This window comes from Ovis canadensis, chromosome 1 (genome assembly GCF_042477335.2).
Source record: "Ovis canadensis isolate MfBH-ARS-UI-01 breed Bighorn chromosome 1, ARS-UI_OviCan_v2, whole genome shotgun sequence".
Classification (NCBI taxonomy): Eukaryota; Metazoa; Chordata; class Mammalia; order Artiodactyla; family Bovidae; genus Ovis; species Ovis canadensis.
The window spans coordinates 11,885,721-11,903,680 of NC_091245.1; the positions used below are offsets into that span (position 1 = coordinate 11,885,721).

The 17,960-nt window shown below is 52.8% G+C and overlaps 1 protein-coding gene across 2 annotated transcripts in view; it reads right to left on the reverse strand.

Annotated features, from left to right (window-relative positions):
• STK40 (serine/threonine kinase 40) overlaps positions 1–17,960 on the reverse strand; it is a 37,641-nt gene that overhangs the window by 16,857 nt on the left and 2,824 nt on the right. For both annotated transcript variants that reach the window (XM_069586534.1, XM_069586533.1), the window contains exon 2: positions 1,348–1,467. In XM_069586534.1, coding sequence (XP_069442635.1) covers positions 1,348–1,459 — 112 coding nt within the window. In that variant the 5' untranslated portion in view covers positions 1,460–1,467. The remainder of the gene's footprint in view (positions 1–1,347; positions 1,468–17,960) is intronic.

Consider the following 17,960-nt stretch of genomic DNA (forward strand, 5'->3'; position numbering starts at 1 on the left):
TCAGAGCATAAATCAGGTAATGTCACCGTGTCACTGCACTGCTGAAAGACTCGAACAGCACTCCACTGCTTTCAATATGCAGTCGAAACCTTGTGGCCTCCAAGGTCTTGCATGATTTGGGTCCTGCCCAGCTTTCAGTAGACCATGTTTCCCCGACCCCTCCTCACCACACTCCAGTTCCTTCCCTGTCTCTGGGCCTTTGCACTTGCTGTTCCTTCTGTCTGGAATGCTTTCCCTCTGCTTTTCACTGGCTCCTCCTTCTTATCCTTGGCTGTCTCCCGCATACAGAGCCTTCCTCGTCTCCAGCGCTCTCTGGCCCTCAGTCTCACACCCTCCTGTTTGCTCCCTTCAGGGCCTGTGCCCTCCCCGCTGCTGCTCCTGTGGCGATCTCCTGTGTTGTTTACTGTTTCTTTTTCTAGCTAGAATGTTAAGTTCCGTGAGGGCAGGAACTTGCCTTTTCTTTTTTTTTTTTTTAAACTTTATGGTCTTTATTTTTAGCTTCAGAGTGTGTCTCCAACCAACTGTCCTGCCCAATTCTTTTTTTTTTTTTGCTGTGCCTGGAGGCATGTGGGATGCAAGATCTTAGTTTCCTGACCAGGGACTGAACCCATGCCCCTTGCAGTGGAAGCACAGAGTCCCAAGCACTGGACCGCCAGGAAGCTCCCCAGTAACTTGTCTGTCTGAATCACTACTGCACCCCTGATAACCAGCACAGGACCAGCACGCAGCGGACGCCATGTACTATTTGCCGAGTGACTGGAGCTGGAATTATCCTGTACTCCTAAGTTCAAGATGCTGTGCCACAGCAAAATTCACACCCAATCTCTGGCTGCTGGGAGAGTCAGCATCCTCAGGACCCACCCTGCCTGCAACCCTCCAGTCTGGAGCTGCTGGGCCTCGAATATCATGCAGAAAGGCCCTGCTGCCCCTGCGGACCACTGGCAACACTCAGTTCTACAGGATTTTGGTGCCAATTTTATAAGAAGTTTGCAGCTGTACCAAACGTTCTGCAAAATTATTGCGCCCTCAGAGAAGTGCCTTGGAAGATGGACTTTGGGTTCTAAGACAGCTTGGATGTTTCCTGAGGGCAACATCCTGGGGGCACGCATAGGACTCTCTCAGGGGAGACTGTCCAGCTCTCGGCTGACTCTAATCTAAGGTTGGTGAGCTACAACTGCAACAACAGCTCCTGTGCAGAGCGACCGTCCACTCTCATAAACAGACTCTGCTTAAACCAACAGAGGGTTGGTCAGGGCCCCGTATCAGGGCAGGTGCGGCGCTGCGCTGTATCCGCAGGTCATACGGTGCTGCCCCGGCCCCCCACTCACCTAGCCATCAGAGGCTTACCCAGGATGAATGGTCCAGCTCTCTTGGCATTATTTCCAGAAATCCCACTTCCTAGAGCCTTCGCCCTGGCCGACGTTTCCCCAGCTCCTCTGTCTGATGCTCTCCGCTTCATTCTCAGCTCTAGACGAGACAGAAAAGAGCCTTCTCACTGAGCAAATCAGCGAGCTTCCTTACGCTACCCCAGCCTGCGAGGCTCTGACTTGGGGGTGTGTCTGACTTGGGGGCTGCTGCTGTTTCTGTGGCCGTTGCCACCTCCTGCCTCTCCCAGAGGAGCATGGAAGGTTCTGTGTAACAAAGAACCATGGCTCCTTTACTGCAGATTAACTAGGCGCTCCAGGTGGAGGTCCTGGCTACAGAGGTGGGCAGCTGGCCCACCTCAAAAGACCAGATGCAGAGAGAAGGACACTGACTTCTGTGTGGACGCCAACTGGGCTTGCTTGAGACAGGGAGCTGGCCCTGGAGTGACTGTTTTCGAAGTGAGGTGAAAAAAGCGCAAGTGTTGGTCGCTCAGTCATATCTGACCCTTTGTGACCTCGTGGACTGCAGCCCGCCAGGTTCACCTGTCCATGGAATTCTTCAGGCAAGAGTACTGGAGTGGGTTGCTATTCCCTTCTCCAGGGGATCTTCCGGACCCAGGGACTGAATCTGGGTCTGCTGCATTGCAGGTGGATTCTTCACCATCTGAGCCACCAGGCTTCCCCTCAAATACCCCTTTCCCCTAAAAGGAAAGGGGACACGGGAACCAGATTCTAGAAGACATTAACCTCTTGACTTGGATTCAAAAAAACAAAAAGGATTTGCTCCTTCGAGCTCTCTGCAGTTCACCCCTCGTGAAAACAGTGTCCTGGAGCGGGGTGCAGAGAGAGGTGTACAGAGTGGAGTTCCACACAGGAGGGCAGATGGTCCCAGGGATCACCAGCAAAGGCTGCCTGCCCAGCCCTGAGGTCTCGGGCCCACAGTGGGTGCAGGGGCTCAGGGAAAACTTCCCTGAGGAGTGATAATAGAGTGGGCGGGGCAAGAGGCAAGGCCGTTCCAGAAAGAGGGGCCTGGGTGTGCAAACGTACATAGTAAGAAACGGCACGGAAGCAGCATACTCCAAGTAGTCTGTGTTGCTGGAGTACATGGCATGAGGCAGGGAGCGGCGATAGAGGGCCCAGAGAGGGCAGCAAAGGCCAGATCTAAGGGTGAGGCCACGTTAGGAGTGCAGCCTTTACTCCTACACAGACGGCTTGGAGGCATTGAGCCTAAGCTTCTGTAACTTTTTCTTTTTAAAAAAGTAACTGACATTTCCTGCAGAAACACTAGAAAATACCCATAATATTACCAAGATATAATCATTGTTAATACTCAAGCAGACTTTCCTCTGTGTGTGTGTATGCTTACAGCTCTTATTATGAAAATTTAGACCACTCTGACACCATTTCTAAGCGTTCTTGTCTCCCACCTAAAATATAACAGTATGATGAGGGTAAATTTTACGGTATGCATAATGCATCGCATAAAGTCAATAAAAAAGACCTTATTAACATCCCTCTGTCTTCTGTAGCATCCCTGTATTCTTCTGTAGCACCACTTGAAAGAGTCTCCTTGGTAAGGATAGGTCATGATTTATCAGACCACATACCTATTCATGGACTTTGAGACTCTCTCCACTTTTTGTATTTTTTTATTAGCAGTTATAACATCTTGGCAAACCCGCCCCCCTCAGGATAAACTCTAAGAAACAGTCAAATGGGGCACGTCTTTTTAAAGGAGTGTGACAAACACTGCCAGGCCGGTCTCAGGGAGGCTGTGGCCATATACAGACCTTCGGCGGTGTGGGAAACAAATCCCAGAACCTGCATCAGGAAGGGGCATTTCCATATTTTAAAGAGCTGCCGATCTCATGAATATTAAAAAGCATGCCATTGTTTAAATTTGCAATTCCTTAATTATTCATGAAGTGGGACTTATTTTACATGCTTGCTGGTTATATGCAGTATTTCTTTTATGAATTTCCAGTTCATATTCTTTTCCTTTTTTTTGTTTTTTTATTGCTTTGTGTGTATTAGTCTTGGTGATTTTTTAGCAACTCTATATATTAAGGCTGTAACTGCCAGAGGATGTAGTTTTTCTTAAGCTTTTAACTTTTTGTAATTAAAAAAGATTAAATGTCTATGCAGTCAGGTAGTTTTCTTTTCCTTTAGTTTGTTTTTACCGTTATTCGTAGAAGGTGCCCCTACTCTACAGAGAAGGCGATGGTACCCCGCTCCAGTACTCTTGCCTGGAAAATCCCATGGATGGAGGAGCCTGGTGGGCTGCAGTCCATGGGGTCGCGAAGGGTCGGACACAACTGAGCGACTTCACTTTCACTTTTCACTTTCTTGCATTGAAGAAGGAAATGGCAACCCACTCCAGTGTTCTTGCCTGGAGAATCCCAGGGATGGGGGAGGCTGGTGGACTGCCGTCTATGGGGTCGCACAGAGTCGGCCACGACTGAAGCGACTCAGCAGCAGCAGCAGCAGCCCTTCCTCTGAGAACAGGTGTGTCCTCACGAGTTAGCTTGCATCTCTTCACGTGCTGCCGTGGCCCTTATTCTAAACCCCAGGAGACTGACTCCATGCGGTGAACTGGGAAGGAGCAGAGACGGCCCAATCCCTTCTAGTCCAACCTAGCAGATCTGCCTCCCACCCAGGCCCTAACTCATTCCCGGAGCTGTGCCACTGAGGAGCAGGCCCACGATTTCACTGCGGGTGACGAGGACCAGGCAGCCCAGTCGGCTCTAGGAGCCCCAAACCGAGCAGAAGCCGTGGTCAGGCTCAGCTCCGACTCCTGCCAACAAGGGTCATGCTGGCAGTGGACGCAGGCGTTCACACAAGAGCAGGGGGAGAGCACAGCTGCTGCTAGAAAAATCCCTGTAATGTGTCTAGAACACCGTTCCTACCCTTTGCCTGGATAATTTCTGGGCATCTTTCTCAATTTGAGTATCACTTCCTCAGAGAAGCCGTCTGGACATCTGCAACACCGGGTCACACACTCACCTGGTATCCTGTAGTTTTCACACAAAGCACTTTCCATATTTTGTGATTATGTATTTATCTGTGTGCTCATATACTTAATGTCTTTCCCCTACCATTAGACTAAAACTCCCTCAGAACTAGGAAAAAAAAGAAAAAAGAGTATATAAAACCATTACCCCCAGTGCCGGGCCCAGGAGATGCTCTATGGGCGGCTGGGCACCTTCCCTGCAGTAGCTAATGGCTCCTATGGGGTCAGCTGCCCTGTCCTGGTAGATGAGTTGATTTCAGTACGTTTCGGCCCTATTCCCTGCCCTCCCTGGAGTGCTAAGCATCCTCCCTCCTCCTGGATCCTTGGAGAGCACCACTGTGGCGTCATCATATCTGTGTAGATGCTGCCTGGGTGCCCACGCACAGGCACGGTCTAGACAACAGTTTGCCGGGAGCAGCCGCAGCACAGACAGTGGGTGGGCTCCGCCTGGCCCCCCCCACCCCACTAAGGATTCAACTCAAGCAAATGGCATGGGAACTGCTCCAAGATGTAGGCAGACAGAAGGATGAGAGCAGACGGGCAGGGAGAGGGAAAAGATGCCAGCAGGGGAAGTGGCACAAGGCTGCTTCCCTTCCTGAAAGCTCCTCCACATCACCAGAGCCTCGGAGGCAATGGATGCAGCGGAGGGGGCAGGTCTGGGCAATCGGAAGCTGCGGTGGGCTCGCCAGTGGGATGAGCAAAGACAACCAACCCTGGGGACAGACCGTCCTGGCTCTTGCCCCCAAATCATCCTGCTGTGTCCCCTCCACAGACACACCTGCATACGGCCCACCAATGTGCCCACGGGGATCCTGGCCTCACAGTGAGAGTGCGATGTGGAAGCTCCAGGAACCCTGGTTTCAGAAGGACTTGGGTCCAGGCCTCTCCAGAGACACTGGTCCTCAGGCTGCGGTGACGGGCCCTGGCCCTGCCTGGCTAAGAAGGAGCTGTCTGCCTGGTGTCTCCTGGGCCCATGGCTCAGCTTGCCAGAACCCAGCCAGCCTGATTTAGAAGTCTCTGGAGCTTTAAGTCTGTCCACTGTTCCAGGGCTATCCTCCCAGGCCAGCACCAGTTCCCTCAGAACCCGTATTCAGCAGACAGCTCTGCGAGGCAAAAAAGAGGGTGAGGGGCAGGTGTGCCCGCCGCCTGCAGGCCGCGCTGCTCGACCCTCAAGCGGGGGGTTCCCTTTGCCTGACCTGAGGAGCAAGGAGCTGTGGGCATCAGCTCTGTGCTCTTATCACAGCATACCCAGAGGAGGCAATGCCTACCTACCCTGCTCGTTTGCCATTAAGGTCATCCTGTCCCAAAGCTGCTGGGAGATGTGAGCTCAGCTCTCCCAGAAGGCAATGAAGGCTGGGCCATCAGCACCACCCAAGGTTCTAAGGCCCATGATGCCCAGTCCAAGGCTGCAGTGTGCTACCATACAGGACAGCTGGGCAGGGCAGCGCCAGGCAGGGCACCGTATGGCAGATCATGGTTCGACATGGTGGAATACTCCAAGGAGGTGGGCTGCAAAGAGAGAGGGTACTAAGACCTTCCCAGCTCAGTCTTTCTTCAGCTCCACCCAACTACAAAGCAGCTGAAGCCTGGCCGAGGCAAGGAGAGGCCCACCACTCACACCCAGAAGCACCGCCACCGGTCTCCATGCAGGTGTGCGGATGCAGTCCCAGGCGATGGCCACTCACACACGCACAGAGCCACAAACACGAGGGGCAGCACAGGGCCTGTCCACAGGTGCAGAGAGTCCTGCACTCAGCCTTGTGGTAGGCTTCCTGCTGCAACCCCAGGGCTCCTGGAGAGGTGGGTGACTCTGCAGACCGACCCAACGCAGGCAGAGCGCACAGGTGGTCCCTGCAAGGAGCAAACAGCAGACCCCAGCCCAGTGAGCTACTTCTGTGTGCGCATGTGTGTGACGACACTACATCTGGTGGCCACGATCTGTCAGCAGCTTCTAATGCCTGCTAGGAGCCGGAGGACTTGTCTACACTGCAGGGTCACGTTGAGCTGATAAGCGTCAGGGTTCAAGCTGTCCCTATCCCCACCCCCATGTTTCCTGGCTCTGTCAAAACAAAACAAATAAAAAGATCCTGAGCTGTACAGGCCTCTGTCTGCTGGGCTTTACCTCTGGCAGTGTCTACTGAAGGCAAGGACCCTGCTCCTCTGTCCAGCCCACCTGGCACCTGGAGAGCATAGGTGCTCCCACCCATCTCTGGCCTCAGCCCTATTTGCCACACACGTGTCAAAGGTCTGTGTGGCCACACCCACACCGGACCCCAGGAGGGAGGCAGAAAAGGGTCACTGTCCACAGGACGCTCAGGTGGCAGAACAATGTGGTCAGAGCAAAGCGTCTCAGTCGTTTCCGTGCCACAGCGCAAGACAGAAACATCTGTACTACTGCGCTTGTGGGTGGGGGTTGGGGGTGGCGGTGGAAAGCTTAGGGTGCTTTCTGTTGCAAGCCTCAGCGGACTTCTGCTTGGTCCAGTCACTCTCGAGCTAAAGGGATCACCATCTTGACCTACATAACCCATACTAGCTGGGGTGCCTGGAGTCAGAGCAAGCCCAGCACCATTACTTAACGATGAGATCTTGGACGAGATACTTATTCTGTGTATGCAAAACCCAGAGTACAGGATCCACCTTACAAGGCTGGTCTAAGGATTCAGTGAGATGACCCATGTAAAAAGGTTGGCAACAGTACTTACTGGCATATTACGAACATATGATAAATTGGGCTTTTCTTAGCTTAAACACGCAGCTTTGAATTTCTCTTGCTGTCCAAGGAGAAAGGAATAGTCAGGCACTGACTTGGAACGGGGATGGGGAGCAGAAGAAGGAAGATAACCAGACTGAAGGCTTAAGAGACCTTGAACCTGCTGTCTGCTGGTCTGATACTCCAGGCTGGGTGGGGGTAGGTGTGGGTGTGGGTGGTCTGATGGGCAGCCTGAGTGACATGTTCAACTGAACGTGGGGAGGAGAGGAAGCCTGAGGGCTGGCTGAGCTCCTGAGAAGGCAGAGGGGTGCTGGGCAGTACCAGGTACGAGTCTGCAGTAGACGGCAGGGCACAGCTGTTTTGTGGGTCGAGGGGAGGGCCTGTTCTTCTGGGCAGAGGCACACAGCATCTCGTCCTCCTGTCCTGTGCACTGGTGATGGGGGAGCAGAGGCCGGAGCACTAGCTGGCAATTATCAGTTCAGTGCACAGTAAGGGACTGTCCAGAATGATGTTGTTGTTTAGTCGCTAAGTCATGTCTGCCTCTTTCGTGATCCCATGGACTGTAGCCCACCCGGCTCCTCTGCCCAGGGGATTTCCCAAGCAAGAAGACTGGAGGGGGTTGCCATTTCCTTCCCAGGATGATGAGGCCCTTCATCACGATCCAGCTAGGGGGCAGTGAGGAATCTGGAACTGAGACCTAGTGCCTCTAGCCCAGGATCTCCCGCAGAGGACTGTGAGAGGCGGAGAGAGCACACATACTGGGCTATAAAACTGCTGTCACAGGACATAAGGCCAGGTGTGTGCGTTTGTCAAAATGACAGAATTGTTAGAAGACCTGTGAAATCCACTATGTGTAAATATACAATTTAAAAAAAAAAGCAAACTGCAACCATAACCACATGATGAAAGTTATATCACTAATAACAGAACAACCTGACATCATGTTACTCCTGATATGAAGCAACCTTACTGAAGTTAATTTTTTTTTTTTTTCAAAAATGCATAACCTGAAGCCGATCAGGAGTCAAACTACAACTGAGGGAACAATCAACAACAGGCCTATATGTTTCAAAAACATCAATGTCAGGTAGTTAAAAAAAAGGCTGAAGAACTGGTCTCACTTGAAGGAGATTAAAGACAGGACAAACAAATGAGACAGCTGATCCTGAGGGGAAGAAGTTATACTCTGAACAATTGGCAGAATCTGAATATAGACTGTATATCAGAGGATACGATGTTAAATCTCTTGAGTTTGAAAACTGCCCTGTGGTTACACAGGAGGATGCCCCTGTTCTTAGGTTACAGATGCTGAAGTGCTTGGAGGTGAAGGGTTACCATGTCTGGAATTTACTCTCTGGAGACAGAGGAGAAACTGCACTCTGCTGGAACAGCTCCCAAGACCCTGGAGGAATCTGTTGTCTAGATTCACAGGTTCAAAAGGATTTCTTGTGGGTACAAAGCTCACAGAAGCAGAATGTGGAATCTCGTACTTGTGGTGCGGAGCCAGCCTGGTGTGGACAGGAGTTCCATAAACTCTTCCTAGGGAAGGGCGGGGGGAGGGGGTGGGCGCGGGGTGGAAATGAGGTCTCTGTGCAATCTCAAGGTCTGCCACCTGGCGGCGGCTTTCTATAGTGCATCTTCTTCGAAGGGTGTCTCTGCACCCACTGCAAGATGGTGGGGCACTGTTCTAGTCAGGAAGGATACAGGAATGACTCCATCAGCAGACCCCCACCTCAACTACCTGTGTAACTGAAAAGTGAAAGTGTTAGTCACTCAGTCATGCACGACCTTTTGCGATCCCATGGACTATATACATAGCGCCCCAGGCTCCTCTGTCCATGGGATTCTCCAGGCAAGAAGACTGGAGTGGGTTGCCATTCCCTTCTCCAGGGGATCTTCCCGACCCAGGGATCGAACCCAGGTCTCCCACATTGCAGGCAGGCTCTTTACCATCTGAGCCACCAGGGAAGCCCTGTGTAACTGGGGCGGGACAAACAGATTCCAGCAGGCTGCTCTTTCTCCTCTGCTCAGGGACCTGGGCCTGCACCAGCTCCATCTGTCTCTGCTGTGGGGGTCCTCCAACGCTTCCTGAGGTCTTTAGGAAGAAACCCAAACTCCTCAGTAAGCCTGGCCAGACACAGGCTACCTCTCCAGCTTCCCTGCCTTTCTATGCCCAATAAATCCAGCCACACCAAACGACTCACAATTCCGAGTGTGCCATGAACATCCCTGCCCTGTCCTCCCTGGGTCCTCGGGCGTCACCTCCTGCAGCAAGTCCTTTCCTCCTCTGGCTGCCAGAGCACCCTCTGTCTGCTCCTAGGTGCTGTAACCACTGTCTGGCTCCCCTGCCTCCACCACTCTCCAGGCTGAGCAACCCCAGTTCATCTCCACGTCCCTGCTGAATGAGAAAGTGGAGAGTGCAGAAGTGTCTGTTATGCACCCAGAAGGCACCAAAACCCACACTGGGGCAGGGGGCAGAGAAGACCCAATGAGAGGCCAGGGGCTGGAGGCAGAGAGACCCAGAAGAGAGTACGGATGGCCCACTAGCTCATGGTAGGAGCCAGAATCCAGGAGCAGAGAGAGAAGGGGTCACAGCTGTGGGTAACTGGGCTGCAGCGGTGCTGGGAATAGTCTGTCCAGGAAAAGTCCCATGTCAGGAATGCCTGGATGCCCGGGTCAGGGCGGTTCTGGGCTGATCGCCAGGGGTTGTGCTTACACAGTGTTGGCTGCTGGAGGGCAACCCCCCCTGAGTAATGAAACCCATTCACGGCATGCCTGCAGACTGGGACCAACCCCTCACTGGCGAAGGGACAGACCAGCCCCCTTTTTGCCGAGTCCAGCAAAAAAATCTGCTTTCCTGCAGTAAAGTCTGGGAACGTGCGAGTGACAGCCTAGCCTACTCCTCACTTCAGCTTCCATCACTCACTAGCTGATGACCCTGAGCTAGTCACCTACCCTCTGTGAGAGTCATTCACTCTCTGTGGGCCTCAGTTTCATCATTTGTAAAAGAGGGGTGTCTCGAGGTCTCTGGCGGATGAAAGGCGAGGGTCCCTGCTCCATATTGAGGTAGCTCCCTGGTGACAAGGCTCTCTGGGTGCATACCTTTTAAACTACCTTTTAAACTGACAAGCATCGACTGCCTGCCAGGAATCGTTTGTTCTTAGAGTTTCCTAGATTTTCTTTCATTCTCACAACTTCATGAAGTAAAAGATTTCCCCTCTTTTTTGGTCTGCTGACAAACCAAAGCCTCGAGACTCTACCCAGCTCATCGGACCAGAAGAGGCTGCCTGTGGCCTGTTCTTCTCTACCCTTGCTGGCTGGCTGGAAGGGAGCTCCGTTTGAGGGCTTTCCTTTGAGTGTGAAGGACAGCCATCCCTGAGCAGGCAAAAACCCTCTCCCTGGGAGCCAGAGGGCCACAGCAATCTCCCCAGGAATGCACTGGAAGTCACTGGCTTCTGTGCCCAGGATGGATGCTGGGGGATGGGGAGGCGGATTAATAATCCCTCAGCCTTAGCCAGGACTCCCTGATGACAAAGACTCATGCATGTGCTGTCATCTCCACCGTTCCAAAACAGAGTGATGATTTTGTTCATTTCTAAAATGTAGGATATGTATAGCTCCAATCTGTCAGGAATTCATAACATCACATCCTTCTCTAAATGCCTGCCTCGGGGGTAACGGGCGAACTGGCTGCTACTAACAGGAGCTCCTCTCTTGCAGGGGGTGCACCCCACCCCCGAAGGCTGCTGGGCGTGTGGGAGACTACCTGCAGCGCCAGAGAGGAAGTGACTCAGCCCAGTGGGAAGTGGGAGGGGTGGCCAGAACCCGGCCCGTGCCCAGCCAGCTCCCCCCACCCCAGCACATCCGCACAGACCCATCCCCTGTCACTGCCTTTCCTCGGCAGGACTAGAGCAGGCTGAGCGCGGTTCTGGGGGCCAGCAGGGGACTGAAGGCCCCCGCTGCTCACAGGGAGACCCGTGTCTGCAGCTCGGAAATTCAGCTCCAGTCTCCTTCAGGAGGCTCAAGGAGGTTACATAATCAGGAATGTCCCTCCTCACCTCCCTGGTCTGGGCAAGCCCCACTGGGCTCCTCAGCGGCCTCCACGAAGGCTGAGGCTCCAGGCCGGGAGGATGTGTCCCAGAGGGAATCTGGGAGAAGCAGCTCCAGGCCTGCGTACACAGAGGTGGGCCTGGAGGCTTTTCTGGAGGAGAGATAAGCAAGAGGAAGCAATCCCTGGGTCAAGGAAAAGGGCTTCGGCAGCAGCCTTTATGAGAGTCACCAGAGCGGAATCCAGGGCAGCATCATCAGCGCTGCCACCGGCTTCACCCCTCCCGGGGCCTCCGGAAGCAGCTGATGTGACAGCAAATAACCCGTCACTGTGTGTGGGTGTTGGAAGAGGAAGGGACAGACTTAACAGCTCTTTCTCAGGCTATGCTGCCCAGATATCTCCTACCAAGAGAAGCAGCCAGGGGACGCCGCCAAGTACACTGGCTGGGAGGCCTTCCTGGTGGCCCCTCGCCTCGGGGGGGGGCCTTCTGCCATGTGCAGTGACGGGAGACGGAGTCACGGAAGCCCTCCTGTCACGCCAGCCTGCCCGGCAACTAGGGGGACCCCTCCTCAGCTCAAAGCATCAACCGCTGCTTTGTTCAGTGGGAACAAAGCCTCCCACCGGGCCTCTCATGGAATTCAGGTTCCCAACACCCACAACGGCTCCTGTCAGGCCAAGAGAAAGCAGCAAACAACTAAAGCAGGACTGGCAGGTGCTGGCAGCACCCCTGTGTCCTGAGCACGTATCTCCCTGCGCCGCAGTCTCCCCACCCAGAAGAGGGCCCGGGCAGCCCTGAGGACTGCGGGGAGCCAGCCTGTGGGAGGCACCAGCAAATGTTACATCTCCCTCCTTCCATCCCAGATTTCCAGAGCGACAGATGGACAGATGGAAATGGCCAGGCCAGCCCCAGGTGATGTGGTTCTCTCTCTTCATGTGGTTTTCAACAGCAAAAGTCACTGCAATCATCCTGTGAGAAAGGTAATTTGGACTGGGGCCAGCCAACTGCCTTTCTTTAACTGCCTCTATCAACAATGAAATTCAATTAAATTTCACAACCGTGAGAATGAACAATATAGTTCGCTTTCTGCAGTCTGCCGGATGCTACTGGCTGCGGCTGCTGGAGGGCAAGATTACAGAGGCAGACAGCAGGCTCTGCCATCAGAGTTGCCCTCAGCAGGCTGTTCAGACAAGCGCGCCCACACAACGGCTTTACCTGCTCCGAGTCGCTAAGGCTAGCCACGAGCCATCCCCAACACACTCTGTCCACGTGTGGGCAAGAGCCTGCTTGCCTGTGTCTCTCCAGTGGGTGAGCTCCTGGGGGCAGGGCCAGGGCCCTTGACCAGCACAGAACCCCCTGCACAGGCCCAACAGGCGTGCAGAAGACAGTGACATCACAGTCAACAAAGCAGGAGAAAATGTACTTGTCTTGGGTCCAGCACACCCAGTTCTAGGAATTTATTCTCTAGGTCCACTCACACAAGTTCACCAAGATGAATGTACTTACTGAGGGTCCCTCAAGAGCCCTGGGTAGCAGCAAAAACACACAAAGATAAAACCATAAAAATCAAAACACACATACATCCCCTCCAGACAGGAAACAATTTACATGTTCACCAAGAGACACTGGTTCACTCCATCATGGTACATCCAGATGGGGGAATACTATGCAGCCTTTAAGACTAGGCCCATGCCTGCTGACAGACGAAGATGTCTAGGATACGTTACTTTAAAAAAAAAAAAAAGCAAACTGCAGTTCTATTTGTATAAAATGATCCCATTTGGGTTTAAAAAAATGAATATGCATAAGACATTTCCAGAAGAAACTTAACAGTGGATACCTCCAGGTAACAGAACACAAACAGGAGATGGGTAGGTTTATTTCATACTCTTCTACAGTGCTCAACCAGCTTAACTGGCAGGCTACAGACCACAGGGTGGCAAGGCGTCAGACGTGATGAGCATACCTGTGCGCATGCATGGACGTATTCTGCTTAACCAGCTCCCTGCAGATTACTGTCACAACTTAACAAAATTTCTGAACCCATCACAACTATTAAGAGTGGCACTGGGACCTGGGAGGCTGGGTCTTAGAGAAGGCGCACTGGAGCGAGCACGGCGTTGAGAATGCCCTGAACGTGTGGGCCTGCATGCTGACGCAAGGCTGCATCCGAAGAGCAGGCATAGAAGAGACAAACCGCCACGCTCAAGCTCTCCCAGGCAACTTGCAAACTGGCTTACAAGAACTTCCTGCTTGCCACCTGGCTTCTTTAAGAGCTGGGAAGACCACCAAATGGTTCAAACTGGAGACCTGGAAGCTGGTTCATGATGCCTCTTTCAGGAGACTCAGACTCACCACCAAAGAGCTCTCTGGGGTCTCACCAGAGGCCAGTAACACCTTGTGTCTAATCCTCATCACTGCTTTGGAGCAAGGAGCGTTAAGTTCATTTTACGGCAGAGGCTGGAGATAGGAAGTGACTTGTTCAAAGTCACTCAGTTAGCAAGTGGCAGAAATGGGTTCTGAAGCCAGGTCTGATCTGAGCCTTAAGTGCTGGAAGACAGGATTGAAGGTCTCCTTATTCCCTACTCACAGGGTAGGAGGGGAGGGATGTATCTCTAGGCAGTGGCCTGGAGTGGCAGTTTCCATTTTTCCAGGAAAAAAGAAGGGACTGCTTCAGGTTTGTCAAGGTCATTTCCAGCTCTACAGCTTTATGGGTCCAAGATTCCATGTGGGCTGGGCTCCCTGGGGCCAGAGCCTGGCCAGGATCGGGGAATGGGATGGCATGGGATCTAGCGTCACAAAGGTGTGGGCTGGAAAACCAGCTCTGCCCCTGCTGGCTGAGTAACAGTGGACAGGTTCCTTAGCCCTTCTGGCCTGGGGGTTCTCCGTAGAACAGAGACAATTCCTCTTTCCTTAAGCTGGCAGAAAGCCTCAATACATATTGCAGAGTACTTAGGAAAGGACCTGGAAGCTGGTGGGGATCCTTCTTTTCTGGTTGGTTTCCTTTCTGTTCCTTCAGGAGGAAGCACTTTGGGAGTAGAGTCAGAAGAGAACTCAGACACGGAAGTCACACAACCTGGCGACACCAGGGCGACACCAGTTCTGCACATCAACTACAGAAAGGGGCGGGGTGCTCGCTCTCCAGAGGTGGCGATGCCAGCAGTGGGGCTCCAAAAACCCAGAGAATTCTGGGCTCTGGCAGTCCTGGGGCCTCCTGAGGGGCTGACCTGAGTTTCTCCCTAAAGGTACCTGCTTTTAGGCACCTCTCCACACCTCTAGCCAGCTCTGCCCTAAACCCAAAGACAGGGGACAGGCACACCAGCCTGCTCTTGCCAGTTCCCACTACCATGTCCAGGCCACTTCTTCCTTGGGGATCCTTGGGTCACAGACTCCCTAAAGCCTTAAGATCCCCTGCCTATCTCTTTTGCCAAGTAGGTGATGATCTGTAAACAGAGGCAAGAGGGGACAGCTTCATTCTAAATGATGAGAGCCCTTCTCAGTTTTCTCTGCTGCTTTCCCACAACTAGAGTTTCTCCGAAACCAGCAGACCTGTAGACTGCTGGACTGTGTAAGCTCTAGGGAACCCCAACTCCGACCGTGAAGAGCCAGAAGCAGGTTATCACCACTGGGGTTCTCAGTGTCCCTCAGGAAGGAGCATCTTTGCTGGCTGGGGGAAAATCAGGCTGCTCCAGTTCACTAGAAGGGGGCTGAGAAACTACTTTAAAATAGTAGTAATAAAAGGTACTCTTCGAGGCAGCAACTCCTCTTGGAATTTATTCTGTGGATACCTAAGGTGGGCAGAACCGCACACATGCAGATACAGTCACTTCAGCTTTGTTTGAAGAACAAAAGGCCGAGAATAACCTAAGTTCATCAGCAGAGTTTGCTGAATAAATTACACAAACTGTGATGACACAGTATCGCCCAAAATAACCCAGACGTGCATGAGACAAAGTGGAACCATCTCTAAGATAGTAAGGAAATCAATGCAAGCGACACCACGCTTTCCCTTCTTGGATCTCGGTGACAGATCCCGAGAGGAGATGCAGGGCTGCTGTGGGCCCCGGGCCACCTTCAAGGCCACACTCTCACCTGAGCAGGTGCAGGAGGAAGAAATGCCCTTGTCTCAGGCCACTTTCCCTTTGACTTCGTGTACACCGCAAGTGCAAGGACAAATCCTGTGAAAATCTCCCCAGTTCAAAGGGCCTGTGTGAAGTCCCATCTACCAGCACATCCCTCTCTGCAGAGCTCAGGGGGACAAGGACATGAAGGCAGCTCCCTCTCACTTCCCTGATGGCTGAGTGGGTCCCAGGTGGCCTGTGGCAGACATCTCTCCTTCCTGAGAAGAAGGACTGGGTCGGCCGGCCCAGCCTCCAGAGTAAATTCCACCTCAAGGTCTCTTTCTAGATGAGACCTCCCGGGAGCCCCGGGGACGCCACCTTTCCCCTGAGGGCACACTGCTCTTCGGGACTCATCACTTGCTGAGTCAGTGTGGACAGCACCAGACGGAAGGGCTGCTCTCGAGGGCCATCTCAAGGCTGAACAAGTCACAGGAGTCTTGCAGACTCAGCCCCTTGAGTGTCTGAAACACTGAAGAAGTTCACCTCCCTGGGCAAATCTGAGCAGAGGGAAGATGAGGAAGGGAAGCTGCCCTTTTCCCAGGCGCTGACTCAGGCAAAACCAGAGAGAAGCCTGGCCCAAAGCTGGACCGAGAGCCACAGACTCTGCAACTGATCCTCTCCCATGAGAGGGCTTACCGAGGGGATCTGGCGGATCTCCCTGGCCATTCTCTCCTGCCGGCTCTATCAGTCACCCTCTCAGCCAGATCAGGAAGCTCGGGGCACCTGCCATCATTGCTCCTCCCTCAGTCCTCACTTCCAGACACTCCCAGAGTCCAGCTGACTTTCCCCTCAAACAGCTCTGATCTGCGCCCTTCCTCCGTTTCCCATCTGCCTCTGATTACACTGACCCTTACTCTCATTACAGCAAAAACCGCTTATAGAGACTCAGGATGTGCTCTCGCTCCAGTCCGTCCTCTCCCAGCAGCCAGAGGGCTCTTGGGAAGATGCGCATTTAACGGTGTTTCCTCCACTTAAACCAAAGCAGCCCCTCACCAACAGAAGTTCAAGCATCTTAGCCCTGGTGCTCACCTCTCCAGGGTATCCTAAAGCCAGGTCCCTTTACATCCTGTGCCGGAACCTCTTGTGGTTCCTGTAGCACGCACACACACCAGCCTGCACCCCACGCTTGTGCCCTGATGCTCCCTTGTCTGGAGTGCTTCATGAACACTCTATTCCCCGTCAATATTTAGTTTTCATCAAGATCCAGTTCAAGTTCTAAGGCCTCTCCAAAATTCTCCCCAGTCACCTCCCCATCCCCCGGGGAGGAACACCCCTTCCCCTCATTCCCTCTACCTGCCGCACAGACTCCTATGAGACACGCCCCCAACTATCTGCAGGTGCTCATTGGTTAGGAGCCTGCCAGGCCCCTGTTAGACTGCCAGCTCCTCTAGGGCAGGGCCTGCCTCTCCAATCTCCTCCTGTACCTGCTGCTGCTGCTAAGTCACTTCAGTCGTGTCCGACTCCTTCTGTACCTGCTACCCAACAATTCCCCAGCTGCACATGGGAGCTTATGTGTGTGGAATTGGGGTTCTGGATTTGGGGCCAATGCACGTATCAGTGTGTGCTTCCTGATGGTGCCAATTCAGATACCAAACTAGGGTCACTAATAGGGACACATATGGAAGAAACTCTAAATATGTTTTCTCCCAGGCTACTTTATTTTTTAAAAATATGCATTTATTTAGTTGTTAGGCTGCACCAGGTCTTTAGTTGAGGCATGTGAGATCTGGTTCTCTAACCTGGGATTGAACCCGGGCCCCCAGCGTGAAGTCTAAGCCACTGGACCACCAGGGAAGTTCTCCTAGTATCCTTTAAAATAGGATTTTTTTTTTTCTCAGCAGTCCTACTTCTATTTTTTTTAAATGGTTCTTTTAAAGAGCTGAGCTGAATCATCTGCATGGCTCCCATACCGGCTTGGTAAACTCCGCACAGATTTCTTTTTTGGAGAGAATACAATAAAATTCTGTGATCTTGTGATCCCTCAGGACACTTCTGACAGCTCACTGGGACACAAGTTTAGTCGCCCTGAACTGCTTTGACTAATTCTGAGGAGTTCTTTCCTGCAGCTGTAGCGTTTACCAAGCATTCCTCACTGAATGTGCACTCAATGTCCAGCTTGCAACACCTTACAGATCCTCATAACTGCCCTCCTAAAGAGGGGCTCTTACTGCCCCCACTTGACAGATGAGAAAGCTGGGCACACAAAGAATAAGTGACCTCTACTGACCGGCAGGGGCTGGGATTGGAACTGAGACTCTGTCTGAGAGTGGAGCCAAATAGGCTCTTTACCACTCCAGTCTGCTGCCTTCCCAAAAGGTCAAATTAAAGGCACAAGGGAGCAACTGACCTTACAAATGACCTTCTGGAGGCCTCACCAGCTCGGCTGCTTGAAAGACCTGCAGTCTCAGGAAGAGAGAGGCAGATGTGCCAGGTACTTCTGGGCCCAGCAGAGCAGCCCAGGACAACACAGGGAGCTTGTCACCTGCCACTGGTTGCAGGCAGTGCCATCTCACCAAAGATCCTCCACCCTGCACCATCTCTCCTCTCTCAGGGGCCTGCCCTGCGGTAACCTCTGAAGAGGTCTCCATTGTTTCAGCTTCTCTCCTCTCCCTTCTCTCCTGCTGAGGCTCCAGAGAGAGCATTCTAAAACACAAGTCCAATCACGACACTCCTTTGCTTCAACCTTTTCCCTTGCTCCCTACTGCCCTT